The 25673-nt window shown below is 50.4% G+C and overlaps 3 protein-coding genes across 3 annotated transcripts in view; 2 read left to right on the forward strand and 1 right to left on the reverse strand.

Annotated features, from left to right (window-relative positions):
- Window positions 1-221: 221 nt before the first annotated feature.
- On the reverse strand, window positions 222-1154 carry LOC311220212 (olfactory receptor 14C36-like; the record flags this gene model as incomplete). Its single annotated transcript, XM_084303676.1, has 1 exon — window positions 222-1154. The coding sequence occupies one exon, from the start codon at window positions 1152-1154 to the stop codon at window positions 222-224; it is 933 nt and encodes a 310-aa protein (XP_084159802.1).
- A 12117-nt stretch (window positions 1155-13271) lies between these two features.
- On the forward strand, window positions 13272-14207 carry LOC311220213 (olfactory receptor 14A16-like; the record flags this gene model as incomplete). Its single annotated transcript, XM_084303677.1, has 1 exon — window positions 13272-14207. One exon carries the CDS (start codon window positions 13272-13274, stop codon window positions 14205-14207), a length of 936 nt encoding a protein of 311 aa, XP_084159803.1.
- Window positions 14208-17864: 3657 nt separating this feature from the next.
- Window positions 17865-25673, forward strand: part of LOC311220214 (ATPase family AAA domain-containing protein 2-like) — a gene marked incomplete at both ends in the record, with an annotated part of 84697 nt that continues 76888 nt past the window's right edge. The window contains one exon of the mRNA XM_084303678.1: window positions 17865-17931. Within this exon, the coding sequence (XP_084159804.1) occupies window positions 17865-17931 (67 nt within the window). The remainder of the gene's footprint in view (window positions 17932-25673) is intronic.

A 25673-nucleotide genomic window follows, 5' to 3' on the forward strand; every position in this document is an offset into this window, starting at 1 on the left:
CAGGGAGGCTTGAGACCGCAGGTCAGTGTCCATACTGCCCACAGGTGCCTGCAGTCCTGTATCCTGAGATCCATCTGGTCTCCTTCTGTACATAACATTTTTACTTTGTTTCTCACAGTTTGGGGGCTGCATTGGTGGACCTGGAACATGGCACTGAAAGGCTGTGTCTCCCACCGTGGTTTTTTTGGTGAGTTTTTCCCATTGCAGCAGCAGAGCAGCAGCTAATTGCTCCTGGAAGAAAACTGAAACAGCTTCTTCAGTGCATGTTTGAGCTCCTGGTTCCTCATGCTGTAGATGAGGGGGTTCACTGCTGGAGGTACCACCAAGTACAGAACTGCCACCGCAAAGTCCAAGTATAGGGAAGAGGTGGCGGGGGGCTTCACACCGGCAAACACAATAGTACTGACAAACAGGGAGACTACCACAAGGTGAGGGAGGCATGTGGAAAAGGCTTTGTGCAAGCCCTGCTCAGCAGGGATCCTAAGCACGGCCCTGAAGATCTGCACATAGGATAACACAATGAAAACAAAACAGCCAGCACCTAAACAAAAGCTAAATGCAATACACCCAACTTCCCTGAGGTAGGCATCTGAGCAGGAGAGCTTGAGGATCTGGGGGACTTCACAGAAGAACTGGTCCACAGCATTGCCTTGGCAGAGGGGCAGGGAAAATGTACTGGCTGTGTGCAGGACACCATGGAGAAAGCCACTGCCCCAGGCAGCTGCTGCCATCTGGGCACAAGCTCTGCTGCCCAAGAGGCTCCCATAGTGTAGGGGCTTGCTGATGGCAACATAGCGGTCATAGGCCATGGCGGTGAGAACATAAAATTCTGCTGTAATCAGGAAGACTAATAGAAAGACCTGGGCAGCACACCCTTGATAGGAGATGGTCCTGGTGTCCCACAGAGAATTGGTCATGGCTTTGGGCAGAGTGGTGGAGATGCAGCCCAGGTCAAGGAGGGCGAGGTTGAGGAGGAAGAAGTACATGGGGGTGTGCAGGTGGTGGTCACAGGCTATGGCGGTGAGGATGAGGCCGTTGCCCAGGAGTGCAGCCAGGTAGATGCCCAGGAAGAGCGCGAAGTGCAGGAGCTGCAGCTCCCGCGTGTCTGCGAATGCCAGCAGGAGGAACTCACTCACAGAGCTGATGTTGGGCATTTGCAGGTTCTGGACATGGACACTGCCAAATGAGAAAAATAAATAAATAAATAAATAAATAAATAAATAAATAAATAAGGAGTGTTAGGAGTAAAGTCTGTGAGAAAAATTCAGTTAATTCCCAGTTAAAGTTTTACATTTCCTGTTTCCAAGAGGACCTTTGTGTCTCTCCCTGTCTGGAGCCCTGCTGTGTGCTTCCTGAGTGTCCTGTACACTGCAGCCTCCTCTCCCCATCAGCTCCCAGTGAGCCTGCTCTGCTGCATTCGAGGTTCCAGGAAGGAAGGTTCCTGGGAAGTGGCTCCCTCTGTTGAGTGAGGGGCATTTGGCTGTGTGACTCTGTGTGCGTCTTCCCTGTTCAATACCCAGGAGACAAAATCAGCAGGTGGATCGTGCATGTCTGGCAGGGAGCATCTCCTCCTGCTTCACCCGTTGTGCACAGCACTCCTTGTCAGAATCAGACACCACCAGCTGCCACGCTGGGGAAGGGGGAGAAGCAGGCATGGGCAGGCAGGGCAGACCCAACCCAGTGCAGAAGCTGCAGTGTTGGTAAGGTAGAGCCTGTCCTCACAGACCTGTGCCATCTGGCTGGCACAGCCAGGAGAGAGACAAGAGCTCTGGAGTGGAAGAAACATTTGGAATATGCTCCTTGTCATATGGTAGGAATTTGGGGGTAGGACCTCTGGGGAGCCAGGAGTTGGACTCAATGATCCTTGTGGGTCCCTTTCAACTCGGGATATTCTATGATTCTGTGATTCTGTGCCTTCTTCCATGGAGGAAGGTGGAAGGGGCCTGCAGCAAATGTGTCTACTTACACAGAGATTTAGGGTTCAGACACCCCATATTTTCAGCCCATAGGTTATATATGCCATGATAGAAACTGTGAAGGAGTTTCTGGGGAAGAGATGAGACCAGGGGCTGCTGCAAGGAAGGTGCCTGCACTGCAGGGAATGGCAGGGAGGGAGCAGCTCCCTCTCACTGCCTGCCAATGTCCCTGCTGCCTGCAGCTGTCCTGTCAACAGCTCTTTGTCCCCATGTCTCCTCCTGTCCATGCTCACAGACCCCATCCCATCCTCTGTGTGCCCAACTCTGTCCTGCAGACACCTCCTGGGGATGGGGACAGCTCTGGGGACATCCCCCTCTCAGTAGGTCCTAAAGAACAGTTCTGAAAAGCCCTGGAGCAGTCTGTAAGGAGAGAGAAGGGAAGGGACACTCTCAGGTTTGTCACTAACTTGTTTATGTCTCATTCCAATGCAATAGGAAGCTCCGTTACCTGTGCAAACACAACCATTATCTTAACACAGAGCCTACCCCACAATCAGACTATGAAAGCGCAGGCAGAGAGTGCAGAAAGAGCCTTCTCTTTGCGGGCAACACCTCCCCTGCCCTTCCTCTGCTCAAGCCCCTGGGCAGCTCGTCAGGCAGGCTGAGTGCTGTGTCTGGCAGGCAGCAGAGGCCATGCCCTGGCACACAGCCCCTGGGGCACAGCAGGGACCCTGCTCTGCACCACAGCCCTGGGCACCCCTGCAGCTGCCCTGAAGCACCTTCTCCTCCACACCGCACAAGCCACATGAGACATCCTGGCAGCTCCTGGACAGGCATAGACATCCCGCATCCAGAAGCCTTTTCCAGGAACCTCCCCTGCACTGTCCTGCAACCAGATACTTACCGTGGGCAGAGATGTGAAGGTTTCTCCTGCACTGAGCTCTCCTCTGCGTGCACCCTCCAGGCTGCCTGGAATCCCTTTCTGCCTGGGTGCCTGTGGTCAGAGCCCCCAGCCCTGCTGCGCTGTGCAGAGGAGCTGCTCCTGGGCAGAGCTGTCTCTCTGCACCAGGGTCCTCTTGCCAGGAGCTCTCTCTGTCCCAGGAGACTGGCCCAGCTCAGCAGCACAGGCCCAGCCCAAGGCATTGGAATCACCCCTCTGGGGCTTTGGTGATGAGCCCACAAACCTCAGGCACTCAGAGACAATTGAAGACATCTCTCCAGAAGCCCAAGTCAGATGCAAGTTTCCTGCAGTGTCCCCCTGAGGGCCAGCACTGACACAGCCTCTCTTGGAGCTTGTTAGAGCAGAACACTGGAGGCAGTGAGGACAAGGAGACAAAGGCAATGTGAAGGTGACACTGAGGTGTAGACAAAGTGGATGCGTTTCACCAAGCACCAGGGCCAGGCCTTGACCTTCAGCCTCTGTGAAGGGAGATCCCTTCCCTTCACACACTGCTCAGGGCTCTTCCTGGGGCAGTAGGAGATGGGGATGTGCATTGTCAAATGCAGGAGAATGGTACGACCCCTTCCAGGTTCATGGGTGGGGACAAGGAGACAATGAGGCCCTGGTGCTTTAGCAATAAGCCGTCTCCTCATAGGCCTCAGTGACAGAGGCAACAGCCATAGCCATGTACACAAAGACTTTAGTTCTGTTCAGACTTTCAGCCTTCCATAGCCCTTGCTTCTCTCCAAACCAGGATATCACAGAATCACAGAATCACAGGATTTCTAGGTTGGAAGAGACCTCAAGATCATCGAGTCCAACCTCTGACCTAACACTAACAGTCCCCACTAAACCATATCCCTAAGCTCTACATCTAAACACCTTTTAAAGACTTCCAGGGATGGTGACTCCACCACTTCCCTGGGCAGCCTGTTCCAATGTCTAACAACCCTTTCGGTAAAGAAGTTCTTTCTAACATCCAACCTAAAACTCTCCTGGCGCAACTTAAGCCCGTTCCCCCTCATCCTGTCACCAGGCACGTGGGAGAACAGACCAACCCCCACCTCGCTACAGCATCCTTTGAGGTGTCTGTAGAGAGCAATAAGGTCGCCCCTGAGCCTCCTTTTCTCCAGGCTGAACAAGCCCAGCTCCCTCAGCAGCTCCTCGTAGGACTTGTTCTCCAGACCCCTCACCAGCTTCGTCGTCCTTCTCTGGACCCGCTCAAGCACCTCGATGTCCTTCTTGTAGCGAGAGACTGAACACAGTACTCGAGGTGCGGCCTCACCAGAGCCGAGTACAGGGGGATGATCACCTCCCTAGCTCTGCTGGCCACACTGTTTCTTATGTAAGCCAGGATGCTGTTGGCCTTCTTGGCCACCTGAGCACACTGCTGGCTCATATTCAGCCGACTATCAACCATCACTCCCAGGTTCTTCTCTGCCTGGCAGCTCTCCAACCACTCATCTCCCAGCCTGTAGCTCTGCTTGGGGTTTTTGTGCCCCAGGTGGAGGACCCGGCTCTTGGCCTTGTTAAACTTCATGCAGTTGGCCTCAGCCCATCGGTGCAGCCTGTTAGAAATGGCTCAGGATTCAAATTAAGATTAAATAAAAAAATAGGATTTATTAAAAGAATAGAGGTAAGCAAACAGCGCTGGGTGCACCAGGAGTCTCTGCTCTACCAGGACGCACACCAGTTACATCAAGTAGCTGATTTTTATTCTCCTAGACTAATACATATTCATTACTACTTCTAAAAAAAACAGGTTATTATAATTAGCTTCCGGGGTCCGGTCCCTCCTACTGGAGCATGCGCATCAGTCTCCGGTGGTCCCTCTGGGGGTCTCTAGGGGTCTTTCATGCTGAAGGCTCGTAGTCTTCCTCTCCAAGTTTTTTTCTCGTCCTTCCTCTTTGTACTCCCTTGGTACCGTATCAAGTTTATAGAACATCCCCTGCAGGTCTTGTCTCCTAGCCATCCTTCAGCTTCTTTTTTTTCTTCTTCTTAATCTCTTGGCCACCTAGCCAGATATCAGAGGCCTGCATAGTATCCCATAACAGTCACTAGTTGTTATCAGTTGTTCTGAAACCCCCAGACATCAAAGACTTCATACAAACACAAATAGCTTTCTTATTGACACTTCACGAGTAATTAAAACATTCTTCACCAGCCATTCACAGGGACAGTCACACCTATAGCCGTGTTAAATTAATCTCCAAGAAGACAAAAAAAAAGGCTGTAACTGTTAGAAATAGAAGTTCGGAATAACAAAAGCAAACAGGTTCATAAATTTGAGGAGTATTTTCTGAAGACTTGATAAATTGACTAGAATGAGGGGGAGACTGGGACACACTGCATCTGTGGTTCAAGAATTAAATTGCCAGTGCAGGGCCCAGAGGCAGACAAGACTGTTCTTTATGGACACGAATTGTTAAAACATTCCTAACAAGCCTATCCAGATCCTCCTGCAGAGCCTTCCTACCCTCAAGCAGATTGACACACGCACCTAGCTTGGTGTCATCTGCAAACTTACTGAGGGTGCACTCAATGCCCTCATCCAGATCATTGATGAAGATATTAAAGAGGACCGGCCCCAGCACCGAGCCCTGGGGAATGCCACTAGTGACTGGCCTCCAACTGGATTTGACTCCATTTACCACGACTCTTTGGGCCCGGCTATCCAGCCAGTTTCTAACCCAACGAAGTGTATGCCACGAGCAGCCAGTTTCTTGAGGAGAATGCTGTGGGAAACGGTGTCAAAAGCCTTGCTGAAGTCAAGGTAGACCACATCCACAGCCTTTCCCTCATCCACCAAGTGTGTCACTTTGTCATAGAAGGAGATCTGGTTCGTCAAGGAGGACCTGCCTTTCATAAACCCATGCTGACTGGGACTCCCAGTAGGGACTCCCAGACCTGTACCTCTTTACCGGATAGCTGTAAGCACTTTTCCATGTGGTGTCCGCTTGATTTGAGCTTAGTCTGATAACTCAAATCTTCTTGGTGGCCATGCTCTTTGTAAGGCAGCTCTGCAGGAAGTTGGCCTGGTACCTAGTGGGCAGGCACCACTGCTCCTATGGTATCCCTCGTGGTGCCCAAACCCTCCTCCTCCTGGACACTGCTCACTTAGCAAGGTCCCAGTCAGCCCTGATGTGTGGGGTTCCTCTTCCTCTGGTGCAGGACTGGGCTCTTCTTCTTCTTTAAATGTCAAGAGGTTTCCCTAGGCAAAATCCTGCAGTTTCTCAAGGTCCTCCCACACTGATGCTCCATTCTGTCAGCCATTCATGGCTGCAGGCAAACAGTTCAACCTTCGTGTGATTTAGCTATCCCTGACAAGACAGCAGCATCAGGAGTTACAGGAACATTTGGGTAATAGAGGAGTAACCAGTTGAATGGACTTGCAGCACAGATTCACAGATGGGCAGGGGATGGAAGGCTGCCAAGTTCCACTTCTTCTGTGTTTCCTTCTCATGCATGTTGTCAGTTTGTCTGGGGCTGTGTCCTGAATGTTATGGGGCTGTGCAGGTCAAAATTAAAAGGGCTAAAGCCCAGCTGGAATTCAATCTGTCTATTACTGTCGAAGACAATAAAACTGTTCATATAAACACTTTAAATAAGGGAGGATTAAGGAGAATCATCATCCTTTATTGGATGTGGTGGGAAACCTGGTGACAAGAGATGAGGTAAAGGCAGAGGTACTTAATGCCTTCTTTGTCTCAGGCTCTAGCCGCATGACCAGTTCTTCCCCCAAACATTTCTTCCTCCTCATGGCCTGTGCCAACCTTCTAGGGTGGTCTGTGTCATTTTTTTTTTTCTCTCTTGCTCCTTCCTACTATCAAATAAAGCTTCCTACTATCAAAGAAAGGGTGGAAACCACTCCTGAAGTAGGCATCCCAACCCACCAGGCTCCTTGCGGCCTGGCAGACAACCAGACACGTGTCACCTCAGCAGCATCTTCCAAGCCAAGGGCCTGCTGCTGGCCTTGCAGCTTCGTGGCTAGACACACCCAAGCCTTGTGGCTCCTGCTCTCCAGTCATGGACTCAAGCAGAATCACAGAATCACAGAATCACAGAATTTCTAGGTTGGAAGAGACCTCAAGATCATCGAGTCCAACCTCTGACCTAACGCTAAGGGACAGGACAACCCATCTTGGTGCCTTCTTTCTGTCTGGGTCCTCCTGGGTTTGTAGGCAGAGGGGATCCCACAGTCAGCATGCCAAGCAGGTGCCTTCTGTTGGCCTAGCAGGGCCACTGGCAGATGTCCGCACAAAAGTACAGATCCCAGGGAGAAGTCAAGCTACTTCAGACAGAAGTGACCTCACACTCCCTTTCTGTGACATGTTCCTGCTGCTGTCCTATCCACTGCAGAGACAGAAGTGACCTCACAGTCCCTGCCACAGTCACATTCCTCCTGCTGGAGCAGGAGATCCTGAGGCAGAGCTTACCTCCCTCTACTCTCCTAGGGACTAGATTTTACCTTTCTGTGTTTTATGGATTAAGCAAAATTTTAGATGGAGTAGATGCAGTGTTTGATGTTCTGCTTGTGGTGTCAGGTCTCTGATTAGGGTATGGGCAAGCATTATTGTTTAGGGTTATGTTTAGGTCTGGCAAGAAGTCTAGGCTTAAACAGAGCAATTTAATGTTAGTGTTAGGGTCAATGATTCAGGTGAGCAAGAGAGTAAATGTAAGGGAAAGGGGCTAAGGGGCTATGGGCTGAGTTTTTCTTCAGGTGATACTTTGATTTCTGCATTACAATAGTGGAGTCCTGTCAGGGTGTTTGTGTAATGTTTAGGTTGAGGGATTATTGTTACAGTTGAAAATAATGTAAGGACCATACAAGACTGTTTGAAGTCAGTTTTATAGCAGCATCAACATTACATGAACCCTCTTACCTCTCCAAAGGTAAGCTTCAAAGCTCCTCTTCCCTTCCTCTTCTCTCCCAAAAATCTCACATCTGTCCTGGCCAGGCTACTCCCGACCTCCCCATATCAGTCATCTAACTGGGATCAGCTTTCTGATGGCTTCACTGTATCAGAGTATCTGTCTTACCTTCGTTGGCTGCTCTATTCTGTAGTATTACAATACTCTATACACTATACTCTGTTGGCTATTCTAGTCTGTTACTATGAAAGTCTCCTTTTTTGTCTGCCCTTTTTTGTTTGGGCAGCTAATGGGAGGCCATGATTACAGACAGGTAAAGGCACTGTGCTGAGAAAAGTCTCGGTTTGTTTTGCTGAAGCAGAAGGCCAAGGCCTGACCACAGCCACTGGGAGGGGAGATCCTGCACCCCCAGCACCTCCATGTCTCACTCAGGGCTCTTCCTGGTGTCTGTGGGGTAGGGGACGATGCCCATAGTATCATGCAAAGGACAATGTTATGACATCTTCCGGTGTTTTCACAGGGTTGAAAGGAGAATACTTGGTCCCAATGCCGTGAGTATAACACGTTTCCTCATAAGCCATGGCCAAGGGGACAAAGGTGTCAGTGCTGCTGTGGCCTTCCATTCTTGTCAGAGCCCTCTGCCTACCCCTCTGCAGGCTTTCCTGTGCTGTCCCACACTTCTCTGAAGGTTGCAGACAGGCACTTCTCTTCCCCACCTTGCTCTCACTCCGGTATTCCCATGATTTCACGGATGCCTCTCCACTCTCACCAGCTGTTCCTTGTTCCACAAGGGTGTGGGCTGATCCAAACTCCCTCTGGGTGACCTCTAGACCACATGGCTGGCTCATGTTCAGCCGAGCATCCATCAACACTCCCAGGTCCTTTTCCTTTTCACAGTCTTCCAGCCACTCTGCCCCAAGCCTATAGCATTGCATGGAGTTATTGTGGCCAAAGTGCAGAACCCAGCACTTGGCCTTCTTAAACCTCACCCCATTCACCTCAACCCAGCAGTTCAGCCTATCCAGATCCCTCTGAAGGGCCACCTACAGATCCTCAGGCAGATCAACACTACCTCCCAACTTGGCGTCATCTGCAAAATTACTGAGGATACACTTAATCCCCTCATCTAGGTCATCAATAAAGGCATTAAAGAAGATAGGTCCCAGTACCAACCCCTGTGGGATGCCACTTGTAACAGGATGCCAGCTGGACTAACCAAAAATCTTGGTTAAAACCTTTGAGGAGAGCCTTTATGGGCTTTGTATGAACAATGATGGCAGTGTCACAGGTAATCATACAAACATGGGATCATAGGATCATAGAATCATAGAATGGTTTGGGTTGGAAGGAACCTTAAAGATCGTCTTATTCCAACCGCCCTGCCATGGGCAGGGACACCTCCTACTAGACCTGGTTGCTCAAAACTGTTAGGCCGCAGCAGAAGGAACAAATGCAGCCGACTCCATATCAGTGGTATAGCATAGTTCTCTTCTATTGTCCGGATAGCGCATATTTATACAGATTGTTATAATTATGCCTATTAGTCACTTACTGATTGGCTAAGCCTAAAAGGTTATTTTAGTTTATGTTCCCCCTACTTGCCGTTACATACGGACATAGCTTCCTCACATTTCTGGCAGTTGTTTTCCCCTTAGAAACCTCCTCTTCGAGATAAGGACATTCTTTCTTTGCCGCGTAGGCACCTTTGTCACTTCTCTCGGTACTTTTCCACTCCTCAGTTATGCTAACTGAGGCCTATTCTTAAAACAAACTCTGGTCAAACAATTGCTCTGTGGATACATGTCCATGTCCCACAGACCAATTCCCAACACAAAACTCGTTCCAACCTGTCCTTGAACACTTCCAAGGATGGGACATTCACAGCTTTTCCAGGCAACCTGTTCCAGTGCCTCACCATCCTCAGAGGAAAGAATTTCTTCCATATATCTAATTTAAACCTACCCTCTTCTAGTTTAAAGTCATTACTCCTTGTCCTATCACTACACTCCCAGACAAAGACTGTCTCCCCAGCTTTCCTGTAGGTCTTCTTTAAGTACTGCAAGGTTGCTCTAAGGTTTATCCGGTGCTAAGTAGTACCAGTTCTCTCAGCATGCCTTCATAGCAGACATGCTCCAGCCTCTTGATCATCTTTGTGGCCCTCCTCTGGACTCGTTCAAATAATTCCATGTATTCAAACTGCCACGTTAAACCACAGCAGTCTTTTTGGCACCCAGTGTGGGGCACGAAGGGTTGAGATAATGACAGATCTTACCAGAGAGTGCTAAAATCAAGTTGTTATAAGCATTAGACCAGTTTAATAGTTGCTGATCACAGTGTCGATGTTTTGGATCTCAGGTCTGTTGGGCTTGTTTTCAGAAATGTGTTGTATAGCACATTACTTGCTGCATGTGTTCCTGCTGTGCTGTTTATCATTTCTGGGGCTGGTTTAAAGGTAGTTTGCTATGTTGTGTAATGCTGGCTTATGAATCTGTAAAATCACTGGTCATGTGACAAATCTGTTATTTGTACTGAGCATTGCCATCACCTCCATACCTCAGGAACCATCACTCAGAAACTGTTAAGCATTACACTCTTGACTTTTTTGCTTTAGGCAGCCAGTCTAGGGGGAGAAAAGGGAGGGACACTTCTCTACTTATTCACTCTCCCTTTCTCCTTCACCTCCCCTTTCTCCTCCAGGCTAATTACACTAGCTCTGCAAGGCTTTGAATATCCTTGGGATGGTCCTCTTGTTAATTGTTTTTCAGCTTTTGTTTAAGGATAAACAACTCTTTAAGAATGCCCTCCAGAGACCTGCCCCAAGGCAGGAGAGTTAGGAGTGGCAGAGAGCATGGGAGGATATGGGCAGGCACCTAGAGCAGTGGGCACCTCCAATGCTTTGGAACTTCACCCCAGAGCAAGTGCAGAATCCTTAAAGCTGTAGAAATGCTTGAAAAGGAGGTGTTATCACCTTGGCAATTCCAAAGGAACACAAATCACTGGAATGTGCTGGGACTCAGTCTGTGCTCACTGAGCCTCAGTCAGTGCCACTCCAACCCCAGGGACAGGCCCCAGGTCTAGTCTGGAGACTAGACCAGACCCCCAGGTCTTATCTTGCTAGGTTAGAGCACCAACCTGTGCCAGGATCCGTTGCCTCTATATGCAGGAGAAAACAATGGATGTGAAAATCAGGCTCCTAAGAATGGAAAAGAACTACTACCCAGAAAAGAAAGGAGGGAGAAGAACGTTGATCTATGAAACCTTGACATAGACTTCCCCACGAGAGGGTACTTCAAAGATCCAAAAGGGTACAGGTGGGATTTTGGGATAGCTTCCTTGGGGACAGCGGATATTAAAGAGTTGTCTACCTTGCCTAGTCTCTGGGAGGAACCTTCCACCTGTGGAGTTGTTGAAGGTCAAAGAAGAGCAGGTGCAGATGCTTACCACAATGTTCTACCAGGGGACAGGCTGGACATCAGTCAGTACTGAGCAATTTCACTGTGCTTAACTTGCTTTGTACATAAACAAACAAACAACAAACAAACAAATAAAGAAACAAACAAACAAAACCAGAAATACTACTACTACTATTACTACTATTACTAAAACTGCCCTTACCTCAACACATCATCATTTGGGAGGGTTGGTGTGAGCTAACTGCTGTGTGGTGCTGAGCTGCCCACCAGGTTGAAGCACAGCATATTTGACAATCTCAGTCTAAAAGCACAAATCACCCTTGTAAAAGTCATCTCTCCTGTGTTCAGAGAAGGGCAGTTGGTGATGACTTCGGTCTGCTTCAAACACCACACCCCAGCAGAGACCCTGCTGCCCGCAGGAGATGTCAGCCCTGAGGCCTTGGGGACACCTCAAGGGAGCCCAAGGGCACAGAGCAAGCGATGCCATGGTCGGGTGCTGTGCTGCCGAGCTCGGCCGGGCTCCTGGGACAGAGAGAGCTCCTGGCAAGCGGGCAGCGCTGCAGAGAGACAGCTGTGCCCAGGAGCAGCTCCTCTGCACAGCGCAGAAGGGCTGGGGGCTCTGACTGCAGGTGGCACATGGAGAGGAGAGAAGGAGAGAGGGCTTGGAGGCAGTGAGGAGCGCAACAACAGAGGGCAGCGTGTGGCAGGACACAACTGCAGGCTCTTGACACCGTGAGTCTCTGGCAGCAGGGCCATGCAGGTGGGGTTGCCAGAGGAGTCTTCTACAGCTGGTACATCAGATGGCTGATAGCATCTGTCAGGATGGGTCTCTCTGTTTCTCCAGCGAGGAGTAGAAGATGCTTTAGAGAATGGCATTTCTGGTTGGATTGTTCAAGAGGAAGACCAAAGCAGGGTCTACCTGAAAGGCAAGACTTTGTCTGTAGCCTGTGCTTGAAGAATCCTGCAGTGGAGGGGAGGCAGGTTTCATGGTAATTTGTTGTCAGGATTGTACTGGAGACTGAGACTCCTAGAGCATGGTACTGAGATATCGGTATGGAAGCGATGAACTTCATAGAGTCCCTTCAGCTACCTCACCTTAAATACATCACCAAGATCATATTTGTGTTCCCCTCAGGTTTTAACTGATCTGACACTGACCTGGCTTCTGGAAGGAACATGGGCAGGCGGTGAGAGGGAGCTGCTGCCAGAAATGCTGTACAAGGGAGGGCTCAGGCACCTCCCTGCCATCTTCTGCAGGGCAGGCGCCTTCCCTGGGGCACCCCCTGCTCCTCTCTCCCACCAGCATGGCCTCTGCCCTCAAGCCCCCAGTGTCCCCAGCAGGAGCTGCCTCCTCTGCAGGCAGGGGTGCAGCACAGGAGGGTCTTCTGAGTGTCCGTCTGTCCCTCCCTGGCCTTGTCTCCCATGGCAGCAGCATGCTGACATTCCTGCTGACTTCTCCACCTAGCCATACTGCTGCTGATCTTGTTTCTAGACTGCTTGGTGATGGGGGTTTCACATACCCACAGAGTGAGCCCTTGGTGTGCTTGGGGGAAGAGGAGTATGGGGACAGGGTGGGGGGTGTGGAGATGTGCATTTTGTGTCTGGATTCTTCTGCTCTCAATAGTATGCCGGTTATTTTTAGGTTAAGTCTAATTGTCCTGTAGATCAAAGAGATAACAGCAGAAGAGACTAGCACTGACAGTCAGACTGGCTATCCCCTTTGAAGGAGTCTGCACTAAAAGAACTGTCCCTTTGTATATGAGAATCCACAAGGTTTCCTATGGAATGCAGCAAGAATATAAATATATTCAAAAAAGGAATCCTCACAGCCCTGCTCTGCAGTTGGGTGAATTGGGAGCAAAAATGTGAATAATCTTCTGATATCAGGAATGAATTGAATCTGGAATTACCGTATGTTCCCCTTTACCACTTGCTGTAGAGGAGGACTCCTGCATTGACTAGAGCAGAGCCTCCTGACCCCATGGACATCCTCAGACAGCATCAGTCAGAACTCATGAAAAGGACCTGCCAAATGTCTGCTTGACAGCCCAAAAAGGAATTAGATCTTGTCAGATAATTCTGTTTTATTTTCTTACTCCCTTCTTCCCCCCCATGCCCAGAACCAGACAAATGTCCAACAGCAGCACTGTGAGCGAGTTCCTCCTGCTGGCATTCACAGACATGCGGGAGCTGCAGCTCCTGCACTTCGCGCTCTTCCTGGGCATCTACCTGGCTGCCCTCCTGGGCAACGGCCTCATCCTCACTGCCATAGCCTGTGACCACCGCCTGCACACCCCCATGTACTTCTTCCTCCTCAACCTCGCCCTCCTTGACCTGGGATGCATCTCCACCACTCTGCCCAAAGCCATGGCCAATGCCCTCTGGGACAATAGGGCCATCTCCTATCAAGGGTGTGCTGCACAGGTCTTGTTTTTTGTTTTCTTGGTTGGAGCAGAGTATTTCCTCCTCACAGTCATAGCCTATGATTGCTACATTGCCATCTGCAAGCCCCTGCACTATGGGAGCCTCTTGGGCAGCAGAGCTTGTGCCCAGATGGCAGCAGCTGCCTGGGGCAGTGGCTTTCTCAATGCTGTCCTGCACACGGCCAACACATTTTCCCTGCCCCTCTGCCACGGCAATGCTGTGGACCAGTTCTTCTGTGAAATCCCCCAGATCCTCAAGCTCTCCTGCTCAGATGCCTACCTCAGGGAGGTTGCACTTCTTGTAGTTAGTCTCTGTTTAGCATTTGCATGCTTTGTTTTCATTGTGTTGTCCTATGCGCAGATCTTCAGGGCTGTACTGAGGATGCCCTCTGAGCAGGGCCAGCACAAAGCCTTTTCCACATGCCTCCCTCACCTAGCTGTGGTCTCTCTGACTCTCAGCACTGCCTTGGTTGCCTACCTGAAGCCCCCCTCCATCTCTTCCCCATCCCTGGACTTGGTGGTGTCATTTCTGTACTCGGTGGTGCCTCCAGCAGTGAACCCCCTCATCTACAGCATGAAGAACCAGGAGCTCAAGGACACCTTGAGGAAACTCATTGGATACATGCTTCTTTGGCATCAATAGTGTGCCTATAATATTAAATGGACACACAGGTTATCTGAACAATCTCTTAGTACATTAGCTTGCAATTCTTTTATTATTATTAATATTATCTCTTAAAATTGTGATTTTGATTGAATTCTATTCATGGCATCCTGTCTATTATTATTTTTTAAATGTATCACCCAATCGTTTTATATACCTACAGAACTAGGCTTTCAGTGTGGATAAAGAGAATAAAGAATCCATGAGAACTTCATTGGTCTCAGATGCTATCTCTTCCCATCTCCTCTGGAGCTGCTGACACGCAGAGGAGCAGCCCCAGTGGACCTTGAGACTGCCCTTCACTGCCCGCTGGGCTCTGCCTTTCTGCTGCCTTTGGGTCGGGGCTGCTGCTTCCCTGGAGCCATGGCCATGGCCAGCAGCAGGATGTTGCCTTTTCACTGCTGCTCTCTTTTGGCTTTCATGTTGTTCTCTTGAGCTCTTGTACTTGACTAAGCCCTTAGGTCTCATGTACCTTGGTGAAAGTCCTGTTGTCTCTGCAGTGGCATCTCTGCCACATCTCTGCTTCTTGCAAAGCTGGTGTCAGGAATATATGAATATACCCAAGAAGCTGCTTGCTTGTCCTGGTTTCAGCTAGGATAGAGTTCATTTTCCTCCTAGCAACTGGTAGGTGTACTGGGTCTGGCTGGAATGTTAACTTTCCCGGCAGCAGCCCATTCAGTGCCGTACTCTGTACTTGTAGCTGGAACAGCAGTGTTATCACACCAGTGTTGTGTCTACTGCTGAGCAGCAGTGGCACAGCATTGGGCCTTTCTCTAACCCTCCTAGGGGATGGGCAAAAAAGTGAGGAGAGAAACATCACTAGGGCAGCTGACCTAAACCAATCAAAGGGATATTCCATACCATGTGGTGTCACACTCAGCAATAAAAGGTGGAAACAGGAAGAAGAGGGGAGGGGTGGGCTCTCGTTGAGAAGACGTCGGTCCTCCTCTCGAACACCGGCTGCGTGCGTTGAGGCCTTGCTTCAAGGACGTGGTCAATCATCGCTCATTTGTGGGAAGTAGAGAGTAATTTCTTTCCTCTGCACTTCCATATCGCTTTCATTTATTTTGTTTGTTTGTTTTCCTCCCTTTTTCCCCTTTCCCTTTTATTTCCCCTTAGTTAAATTGTTTAGTTCATGGTAGTCTTTATTTAATTATTATAATTATTTCCCTTTAATTAAATTATCCTTATCTCAACCCGTGAGTTGTTCTTTGCTTTACTTCTCCCCCTCCTTATCTAAAGGAGGGGGAGTGAGAGAGCGGTTGTGGGGTTTAGCTGCCCAGCACGGTAAAACCACCACAGTAGGGTATTGTGTTTGGGATTTAAGATGAGAATAATGTTGATAACACACTGATGTTTTAATTGTTGCAGAGCAGTGCTTACACCAAGCCAAGAGCTTCTCGCTCTGTCCTGCCAGTGGGCAGGCTGGGGGTGCAGCAGGAGCTGGGAGGGGACAGACCCAGGACAGCTGACCCAAACTGCCCAAAGGGGTATTCCATACCTTCTGACATCATGCTAAACAATATATAGGGGTGTCTAGCCAGGGTCGGGGGGGTGGCCGCTCGGGGTTAGGCTGGGCATCGGTCAGCAGGTGGTGAGCAATTTCATTGCACATCACTTGTTTTGTACACATTATTATTAGTAGTACTATTATCATTTTTTTCTGTCCTGATAACTGTTTCTATCTCAACCCACAGGCTTCATTTTCCTGTTTCTCTCCCCCATCCCAGAGAGGGAGCAGGAGGGTGACTGAATGGCTGTGTGGTGTTTAGCTGCCAGCTGGATTAAACCACAACAGTGTGAGACACAGCCTTTCACTGCCAGGTACCAGGTCAACCAATGCTGGCCCCAAACTGCGAGGGAAAAAAAAAAGAAAAAAAAAAAAAAAAGTAAAAATGTTACATACAGAAGATGTATCTTGAGGATACAAAACTGCAGGCACTTGTGGGCAGTACAGACACTGACCTGTGGTCTCAAGGCTCCCTGGGTGGGGTGAGGGGAGAGCAGAGGATGTTGCCTACTTTGACTTCAGCAAGGCTTTCAACACTGTGTCCCATAACATCCTCACAGATAAGCTCAGGAAGTGTGGGATGGACAAGTATTCAGTGAGGTGGATTGTGAGTTGGCTAGATGGCAGAGTTCAGAGTGTTGTGCTTAGTGTAGTGGAGCTGAGTCTAGTTGGAGGCCTGTAGCCCGCAGTGTCCCCCAGGGACCTACACTGAGTCCAGTCCTGTTCAACTTATACACACAAAGCTGGGAGAAAGACCTGGACTGGCTGGAGAGATGGGCAGGAAGAAACCAAATGAGGTTTAACAAGAGCAAGTGTAGAGTCCTGCACCTGGGAAGGAACAACCCAAAGTAGCAGTACAGGCTGGGGGACGACCTGCTGGAGAGGAGCTCTGCGAGAAGGACCTGGGTGTCCCGGTTCATGACATGTTGACCATGAGCCAGCAGTGTGCCCTGGTGGCCAAGAGGACTAATGGGATACTGGCGTGCATTAAAAGGAGCATGGCCAGCAGGTCAAGGGAGGTGATCCTTCCCCTCTACCCTGACCTGGTCAGGCCTCACCTGGAGTACTGTGTCCAGTTCTGGGCTCCCCAGTACAAGAAAACCAGGGATCTCCTGGAAAGAGTCCAGCGGAGGGCCACAAAGGTGATACAGGACCTTCCCTGGGACACCCCCTGCTCTCCTCTCTCACCAGCACAGCCTCTGCCCTCAAGCCCCCAATGTCCCCAGCAGGAGCTGCCTCCTCTGCAGGCAGAGCTGCAGCACAGAAGGGTCTGCTGAGTGTCTGGCTGTCCCTCCCTGGCCTTGTCTCCCATGGCAGCAGCACGCTGACATTCCTGCTGACTTCTCCACCTGGCCATGCTGCTGTTGTTCTTGTTCCCAGGCTGGCTGGGGATGGGAGTTTCACATGCCCATGGAGTGAGCCCTCAGTGTGCTTGGGGGAAGGGGAGTATGGAGACAGGGTGGGGAGTGTGGAGATGGGCACTTTAAGCCTGGATTCCTTTGCTCCCAGCAGTGTCCAGGTTCTGTAGGCACTGGAACAAGCACCACAGGGAAGCGGTCACAGCACTGAGGCTGTCAGAATTCAAGAAACATTTGGACAACCCTCTCAAGTACATGGACCAATATTTGGGAGTTCATGTACAGATTTGGGGGTGGGATTTGAGGATCCTTGTGGAAACCTTCCAAGTCAGGATATTCTATGATTCTATGGCTCTATGAACCTGTTGGCTAACCTTCCAAGGTACACATTGTGGAAATTTTTTTATCTCCTGCTCTTTCCTAGTACTAAAGAAAGCTCCATCAGGGTGGAAACCACTGCTGAAGTAGGCATCCCAACCCATCAGCCTTCTTGTGGCCTATCAGCCAACCAGACACAAGTCACCTCAGCAGCATCTCCCAAGCCATGGGCCTGCTGCTGGCCTTGCAGCTTCTTGGCTAGACACACCCAAGCCTTGAGTCCATGACTGGCCTCCTGCTGTCCAGTCATGGACTCAAGCAGAAGGGACAGGACTACCCATATTGGGGCCTTCTTTCTGTCTGGGTCCTCCTGGGTCTGGAGGCAGAGGGGATCCCACAGTCAGCATGCCAAGCAGGTGCCTTCTGCTAGCCTAGCAGGGCCACTGGCACATGTCGGCCAAAATGTCCGACACCCATGTCGAAGCCAAGGGTGACCTGTCAGCTAGTCCAGATGGAAGTGACCTCATAGGCCCTTTCTGTGACATGTTGCTGCTGCTGCCCTATCAACTGCAGAGACAGAAGTGACCTCACAGTCACTGCCACGGTCACATTCCTCCTGCTGGGGCAGGAGATCCTGAGGCAGAGTTGAGGTCATCAGAGCATTTCCTCTCATCTCCTCCTTGTCGCCTACAAGCAGATCAAATCCACGGCCCCTCACATTCATCTTTGAATGCCATGTGACTGCATGGAGTGGGTTTACGTGGTAAGGTTTTGGTAGTGGGGGGCCATAGAGGTGGCTTTGGTGAGAAGGATCCAGAAGCTGCTCCATGTTAGATAAGGGCCCCACCGCTGGCCAGAACTGGGCCAATAAGCAACATTGTTTGCACCTCTGTGAGAGCATATTTAAAAAAAAAAAAAAAAACTGTTGCAGAACAGCAGCTGGGAGAGAGAGACGAGTGAGAAACAGCCTTGCAGGTGCTAAGGTCAGTGAAGAAGGAGGGGGAGACGTGCTCCATGTCCTGGAGCAGAAGTCCTCTGCAGCCTGTGATGAGGACCATGGTGAAGCAGGCTGACCCCTTCAACCTGTAGAGGAGACCATGGTGGACCTGCACCGACAGAGGTTGTAGTCTGTGGAGGACCCTTGCCAGAGCAGATTCCAGGCCGGACCTGTAGCCCATGGAGAGGAGCCCACGCAGGAGCAGGTGACCTGGCAGGAGCTGCTGCCCTGGCAGGAGCTGCTGCCCATGGGGGACCCAGGTTGAAGCAGTTTGCTCCTGAGAGATGGGCCACATGATATGGAGCAGTTCTTGATGTCTTGCCTCCTGACCTCCCCAAATGTGTCCTCATATTTGGGGCAGCTTTTCAAACATTTCTATGACCTGCAAGGACCTGTCTCCCTCCATGGGGATGGTCAGTTTCTGAGACAGAAGTGACATCTTAGTGGGATGGAAGGACACAGCATGCTGTAGGCAGGCCCTGCACAGCATGCTTAGCAGCCCTGCACAGACCCTGAGGGGCCTAGCCTCAGTTCATGCCTCCCAGCTTGTGCTCCAGAAGGGCTCCCCTAGGTCCTGTGTCACTTTTCCCACCTGGGTCCCTCGGCTACCCAAGGAAATCTTGGAGGCAGTGTCCACCTCTGACTGGAAAACTGAAACCAGACATTAAAATAGATTGAGGAAACAGTTCAAAGCTGTGCAGAAAAGGAATGCTTTCTTGAACAATAGTTTTATGCAAACATTTAGGAAAATACATTTTATATAAACACACATTTACCAAAACACATTTCCCAACAATGCTAATGCTTCTTTCTATTTTTCCTCTTTTTTTTTTTTTTTTCCCTCCATTTCTTCTGTCCTTGAAGAGCACTCTGAGGGAGAGTCATTGAATTAAAGAATAATGCATGTTTAAAAGACTGAGATTGAGAAATACAGAATCACAGAATCACAGAATTTCTAGGTTGGAAGAGACCTCAAGATCATCGAGTCCAACCTCTGACCTAACACTAACAGTCCCCACTAAACCATATCCCTAAGCTCTACATCTAAACACCTTTTAAAGACTTCCAGGGATGGTGACTCCACCACTTCCCTGGGCAGCCTGTTCCAATGTCTAACAACCCTTTCGGTAAAGAAATTCTTCCTAACATCCAACCTAAAACTCCCCTGGTGCAACTTAAGCCCATTCCCCCTCGTCCTGTCACCAGGCACGTGGGAGAATAGACCAACCCCCACCTCTCTACAGCCTCCTTTAAGGCATGTGTAAAGAGCAATAAGGTCGCCCCTGAGCCTCCTTTTCTCCAGGCTGAACAAGCCCAGCTCCTTCAGCCGCTCCTCATAGGACTTGTTCTCCAGACCCCTCACCAGCTTCGTCGCCCTTCTCTGGACCCGCTCAAGCACCTCCATGTCCTTCTTGTAGCGAGGGGCCCAAAACTGAACACAGTACTTGAGGTGCGGCCTCACCAGAGCCGAGTACAGGGGGATGATCACCTCCCTAGCCCTGCTGGTCACACTGTACGCTCCATGCCATCTTGAAGGGAGATAACAAAGAGTGTCAACAATGTTGGCCCATGTGCCCATCACTGAGGGATGCTGCTGGTAACTGGCTGGCAGGAGGACTTTGTACCACTGATGTCCAGACACCTTGTCCCCGAAAACATCATCCCCTTCTTCAGTCCAAATATCACCAGTGTGGCTAAAGGGAACCCCAGGAAACCATGGCAAAGGCCTTGCTAAAGTGCAGGTTCACCTCGTTCCCTTCTTTCCCCTCCCCTTCTGTTTCAGCAGTTCCTTTGGTTCCTCCAACTGCCTGAAGATGGCTGCGGCAGGACTTTCCCTATCACATTCCCAGGGTTAGAGGTGACAATTGCAGTTCTGCCAATCCTTTTTCTTGCCCTTCCTGAAGAAGCATTTGATGTCCACATTTTTCAAGTCCCCAGAAATTGCACTGGTCCAAATGCCTGACAGCCTGGTCCAGAAAGGCAGGGTAGTGTGACATAGCAGAGAAGGGCATCTGCAATGAACCTGGTCCAGCCCATCCAGGTCCTTCTGCAGAGCCTTCCTACCCTTGAGCAGGTCGACACACACACCTAACTTGTTGTCGCCTGCATACTTACTGAGGGTGCACTCTAACCCCTCATCCAGATCATTGGTAAAGATATTAAAGAGAACCGACCTTAGTTCTGAGCCCTGGGGGACTCCACTAGTGACTGGCCTCCAACTGGATTTAACTTCATTCACCACGACTCTTTGGGCCCAGCTATCCAGCCAATTTTTAACCCAATGAAGTGTACACCAGTTCAAGCTTTGAGCAGCCAGTTTCTTCAGAAGAATGTTGTGGGAAGAAGTGTCAGAAGTCTTACTGAAATCAAGGTAGACCACATCCACAGCCTTTCCTTAATTCACTTGGTCATAGAAGGAGATCAGGTTCGATCAGGTTCATCAAGCAGGACCTGCCTTTCATAAACCCATGCTGACTGGGCCTAATCACCTGGTTGCCCTGTAAGTGCTGCGTGATGACACCCAAGATAATCTGCTCCATGAGCTTCCCTGGCCCTGAGGTCAAACTAACAGGCCTATAGTTTCCCAGGTCTACCCTCTGGGCCTTCTTGTAGATGGGCATCACATTTGCTAGTCACTGGGACCTCCACTGACAGCCAGGAGTGCTGATAAATGATGGAAAGTGGCTTGGCCAGCTCTTCCTTTAGTTCTCTCAGTACCCTCAGGTGTATGAGTCCCCTCAGTACCCATCTGGCCCCATCAACTTGCATACATCTAAGTGCTGTAGTATGTTGCCAACCATTTCCTCATGGATTAGGAGGGCGATGTTCTGCTCCCCATCCCCTTCCACCAGCTCAGAGTATGGAGTATCCAGAGAACAACTGGTCTTGCCACTAAAGACTGAGGCAAAGAAGGCATTAAGCACCTCAACCTTTTCCTCATCTCTTGTCACTAAGTTTTCGCCTGCATCCAGTAAAGGATGGAGATTCTCCTTAGTCCTCCTTTTTGTTTTATGTATTTATAAAAATATTTTCTGTTACCTTTAACAGCAGTAGCCAGATTGAGCTCCAGATGAGCTTTGCCCTTTCTAATTTTGTCCCTGCACAGCCTTACAACATCCTTATTGTCCTCCTGAGTGGCCCGCCCTCTTTTCCAAATGTCATAGAGTCCCTGCCTTGCACACCCACAGGCAGTGCACTGCAGCACTTGCAGGGTCTCTCTGGCTCCTGTAGCCACTGCCAGAGGCTGGGAGGCACCTCAGTTGTGTGGTGCCTTTCCCTGCTCTGCCCTTCTCTGAGATGCCCCAGGACATGAGGAATGGGCATAGGGATGTTGGTTCAAGGAAGCACATCCCAGAGCTGCACTCAGGTGGCTTCCTAGGATATGTTACTTGGCCTCATGACACTATCTGCCTCACTGGCCTTCATGAGTCTTGTAGGAATAGCTGATGGCCTTTGTGCTCCTTCATGTTCATCTCTCCATGTGCATACGATATGGCGGCTGGCAGCAGCAACAAAGTGTTTCTCTTCCCATACCTCCCCTGCACACAGACAGGGAGTTGGCCTTCTCCTGAGACATACAGTCTCCCAGGCAGCAATTCACAGGTAAGTACCTCTGTGCTGGCCTGGACAGCCACAGCTGTACCCCTTCACCATGCAACTCCCATTTCTTACAGCCCCAAGATGGTGCTGCTCTGCAGAGTATTAAAAATGTCCAAAAAAAACCCCACCAGAATTCACCTTGTGCCTGAAATGCATTACATTATCAGTCATGTGCAGAGGACGAAGGGCAATTTCTTGATTCTGAAACACAACAATGCATCAGTTTCCTCAAGGCATCCTTGAGCTCCTGGTTCCTCATGCTGTAGATGACGGGGTTCACAGCTGGAGGCACCACCGAGTACAGAAATGACACCACCAAGTCCAGGGATGGGGAAGAGATGGAGGGGGGCTTCAAGTGGGCAAACATGACAGTGCTGAGAAACAGGGAGACCACAGCCAGGTGAGGGAGGCACATGGAAAAGGCTTTGTGCAAGCCCTGCTCAGAAGGCATCCTAAGCACTGCCTTGAAGATCTGCACATAGGACAGCACAATGAAAACAAAACATACAATGGTTAAAGAGGCACTAAACATGATAAGCTGACCTTCCCTGAGGTAGGCATCTGAGCAGGAGAGCTTGAGGATCTGGGGGATTTCACAGAAGAACTGGTCCACAACATTGCCTTGGCAGAGGGGCAGGGAAAATGTACTGGCTGTGTGCAGGACAGCATTGAAAAAGCCACTGCCACAGACAGCTGCTACCATGGTGGCACAAGCTCTGCTGCCCAGGAGGCTCCCATAGTACAGGGGCTGGCAGATGGCAACGTAGCGGTTGTAGGCCGTGGTGATGAGAAGAGAATACTCTGAACCAAAGAAGAAGACTAAAAAGAACACCTGTGCAACACAACCTTCGTAGGAGATAACTCTTGTGTCCCAGAGGGAATTAGCCATGGCTTTGGGCAGAGAGGTGGAGATGGATCCCAGGTCAAGGAGGGCGAGGTTGAGGAGGAAGAAGTACATGGTGGTGTGGAGGCGGTGGTCGCAGGCTACGGCGGTGAGGATGAGTCTGTTGCCCAGGAGGGCAGCCAGGTAGATGCCCAGGAAGAGCATGAAGTGCAGGAGCTGCAGCTCCCGCTTGTCTGTGAATGCCAGCAGGAGGAACTCACTCACAGAGCTGATGTTGGGCATTTGCTCTTTCTAGGCTTGGGGTCCTGCTCAAGGAACAGAAAGACGATGTTTATTAATAATAGAATTACATGAGAAATAGGTTTTTCATTTCTCATTTAAGACTCCAAACATGCTAACTCACTTCCAAGAAGACATTTGGCAGATCCCTTTCTTGCATTTGGATTGATGCTGCCTGAGGCTGTCCTTTGGAGCAGATGACTCTGCTCTGGGCAGTGCAGGCCAGACCCTTTCCTACACCAATAGGTAAAGAAGATAGGTGGACTTGTAACTTTTCTTCTAGCTTACCCACCACTTATGTGTAGAGTCTCTAAGGCAGAAATCCTGCACATTTCTCCTTCATTGCAAGTGAAATACTGTGGATCCTGTGGATCCTCTCCATGGTTTCAGTTGATCTGTTCTGCAGGCCAACTGCAAACGTAGACCCAAGAAGAACATGAACACTGCTGAGGGCAGAAGAAGCCAGGCTCAAAGCGCACATCTCCTGACCCCTCACCCTGTCCCTGTACTCACCTTCCCCCAAGCACACTGAGGGCTCATTCCACATGCATGTGAAACCCCCATCCCCAGCCAGCCTGCAAACAAGAATAGCAGCAGCACAGCCAAGTGGAGAAGCCAGGAGGAATGCCAGCGTGCTGCTGCAAGGGGAGGCAAGGCCAGACAGACGGACAGATGGACACTCAGCAGACCCTCCTGTGCTGCAGCTCTGCCTGCAGAGGAGGCAGCTCCTGCTCATTGCAATCGATCTGTGCTCACCTCAAGCTGGCAGACACCTCCCAAAGACAGTGCACTGGGCATTGGAGAGTTGCAGCTCCTAAAGATCGCCTAGGATAAAACCTGAGAGGACCGCTATGATGATGTTGGTGCAGTCCATGCGCTGAGGTGTGGGAAGGGACTTTATGAAGTTCGTTAATGACATATTGATCCATCACTGCAATGCTCTAGGAGTCTCAGTCTCCAGTACAATCCTGACAACCCATTACCATGAAACCTGCCTCCCCTCCACTGCAGGATTCTTCAAGCACAGGCTACAGACGAAGTCTTGCCTTTCAGGTAGACCCTGCCTTGGTCTTCCTTCCTGATCATCATTTATCAACAGTCCTGGCTATCAGGGGAGGTTCCAATCGACTGGCGGCTAGCAAACGTGACGCCCATCTACAAGAAGGGCCGGAGGACAGACCCGGGAAACTACAGGCCTGTCAGTTTGACCTCAGTGCCAGGAAAGCTCATGGAGCAGATCCTCCTGAGAGTCATCATGCAGCAATTGCAGGGGAAGCAGGCGATCAGGCCCAGTCAGCATGGCTTTATGAAAGGCAGGTCATGCCTGACGAACCTGATCTCCTTCTATGACAGAGTGACGCGCTGGGTAGATGAGGGAAAGGCTGTGGATGTGGTCTACCTTGACTTCAGCAAGGCTTTTGACACCGTCTCCCACAGCATTCTCCTCAAGAAACTGTCTGCTCTTGGCTTGGACTGGCGCACGCTTCGCTGGGTTAGAAACTGGCTGGATAGCCGGGCCCAAAGAGTCGTGGTGAATGGAGCCAAGTCCAGTTGGAGGCCAGTCACTAGTGGCGTCCCCCAGGGCTCGGTGCTGGGGCCAGTCCTCTTTAATATCTTCATTGATGATCTGGACGAGGGCATTGAGTGCACCCTCAGTAAGTTCGCAGATGACACCAAGTTAGGTGCGTGTGTCGATCTGCTCGAGGGTAGGAAAGCCCTGCAGGAGGATCTGGATAGGCTGCACCGATGGGCTGAGGTCAACTGCATGAAGTTCAACAAGGCCAAGTGCCGGGTCCTGCACCTGGGGCGCAATAACCCCAAGCAGAGCTACAGACTGGGAGAGGAATGGTTGGAGAGCTGCCAGGCAGAGAAGGACCTGGGAGTGATGGTGGATAGTCGGCTGAATATGAGCCAGCAGTGTGCTCAGGTGGCCAAGAAGGCCAACGGCATCCTGGCTTGTATCAGGAACAGCGTGACCAGCAGGGCGAGGGAGGTGATCGTCCCCCTGTACTCAGCTCTGGTGAGGCCGCACCTCGAGTACTGTGTTCAGTTTTGGGCCCCTCGCTACAAGAAGGACATGGAGGTGCTTGAGCGGGTCCAGAGAAGGGCGACGAAGCTGGTGAGGGGCCTGGAGAACAAGTCCTACGAGGAGCGGCTGAGGGAGCTGGGCTTGTTCAGCCTGGAGAAGAGGAGGCTCAGGGGTGACCTTATCGCTCTCTATAGGTACCTCAAGGGAGGCTGTAGCGAGGTGGGGGTTGGCCTGTTCTCCCACGTGCCTGGTGACAGGATGAGGGGGAATGGGCTTAAGTTGAGCCAGGGGAGTTTTAGGTTAGATGTTAGGAAGAATTTCTTCACTGAAAGGGTTGTTAGACATTGGAACAGGCTGCCCAGGGAAGTGGTGGAGTCACCATCCCTGGAAGTCTTCAAAAGACGTTTAGATGTAGAGCTTAGGGATATGGTTTAGTGGAGGGCTGTTAGCGTTAGGTTGGAGGTTGGACTCGATGACCTTGAGGTCTCTTCCAACCTAGAAATTCTGTGA

This window comes from Netta rufina (assembly GCF_964035555.1).
Source record: "Netta rufina genome assembly, chromosome: 30".
Classification (NCBI taxonomy): domain Eukaryota; kingdom Metazoa; phylum Chordata; class Aves; order Anseriformes; family Anatidae; genus Netta; species Netta rufina.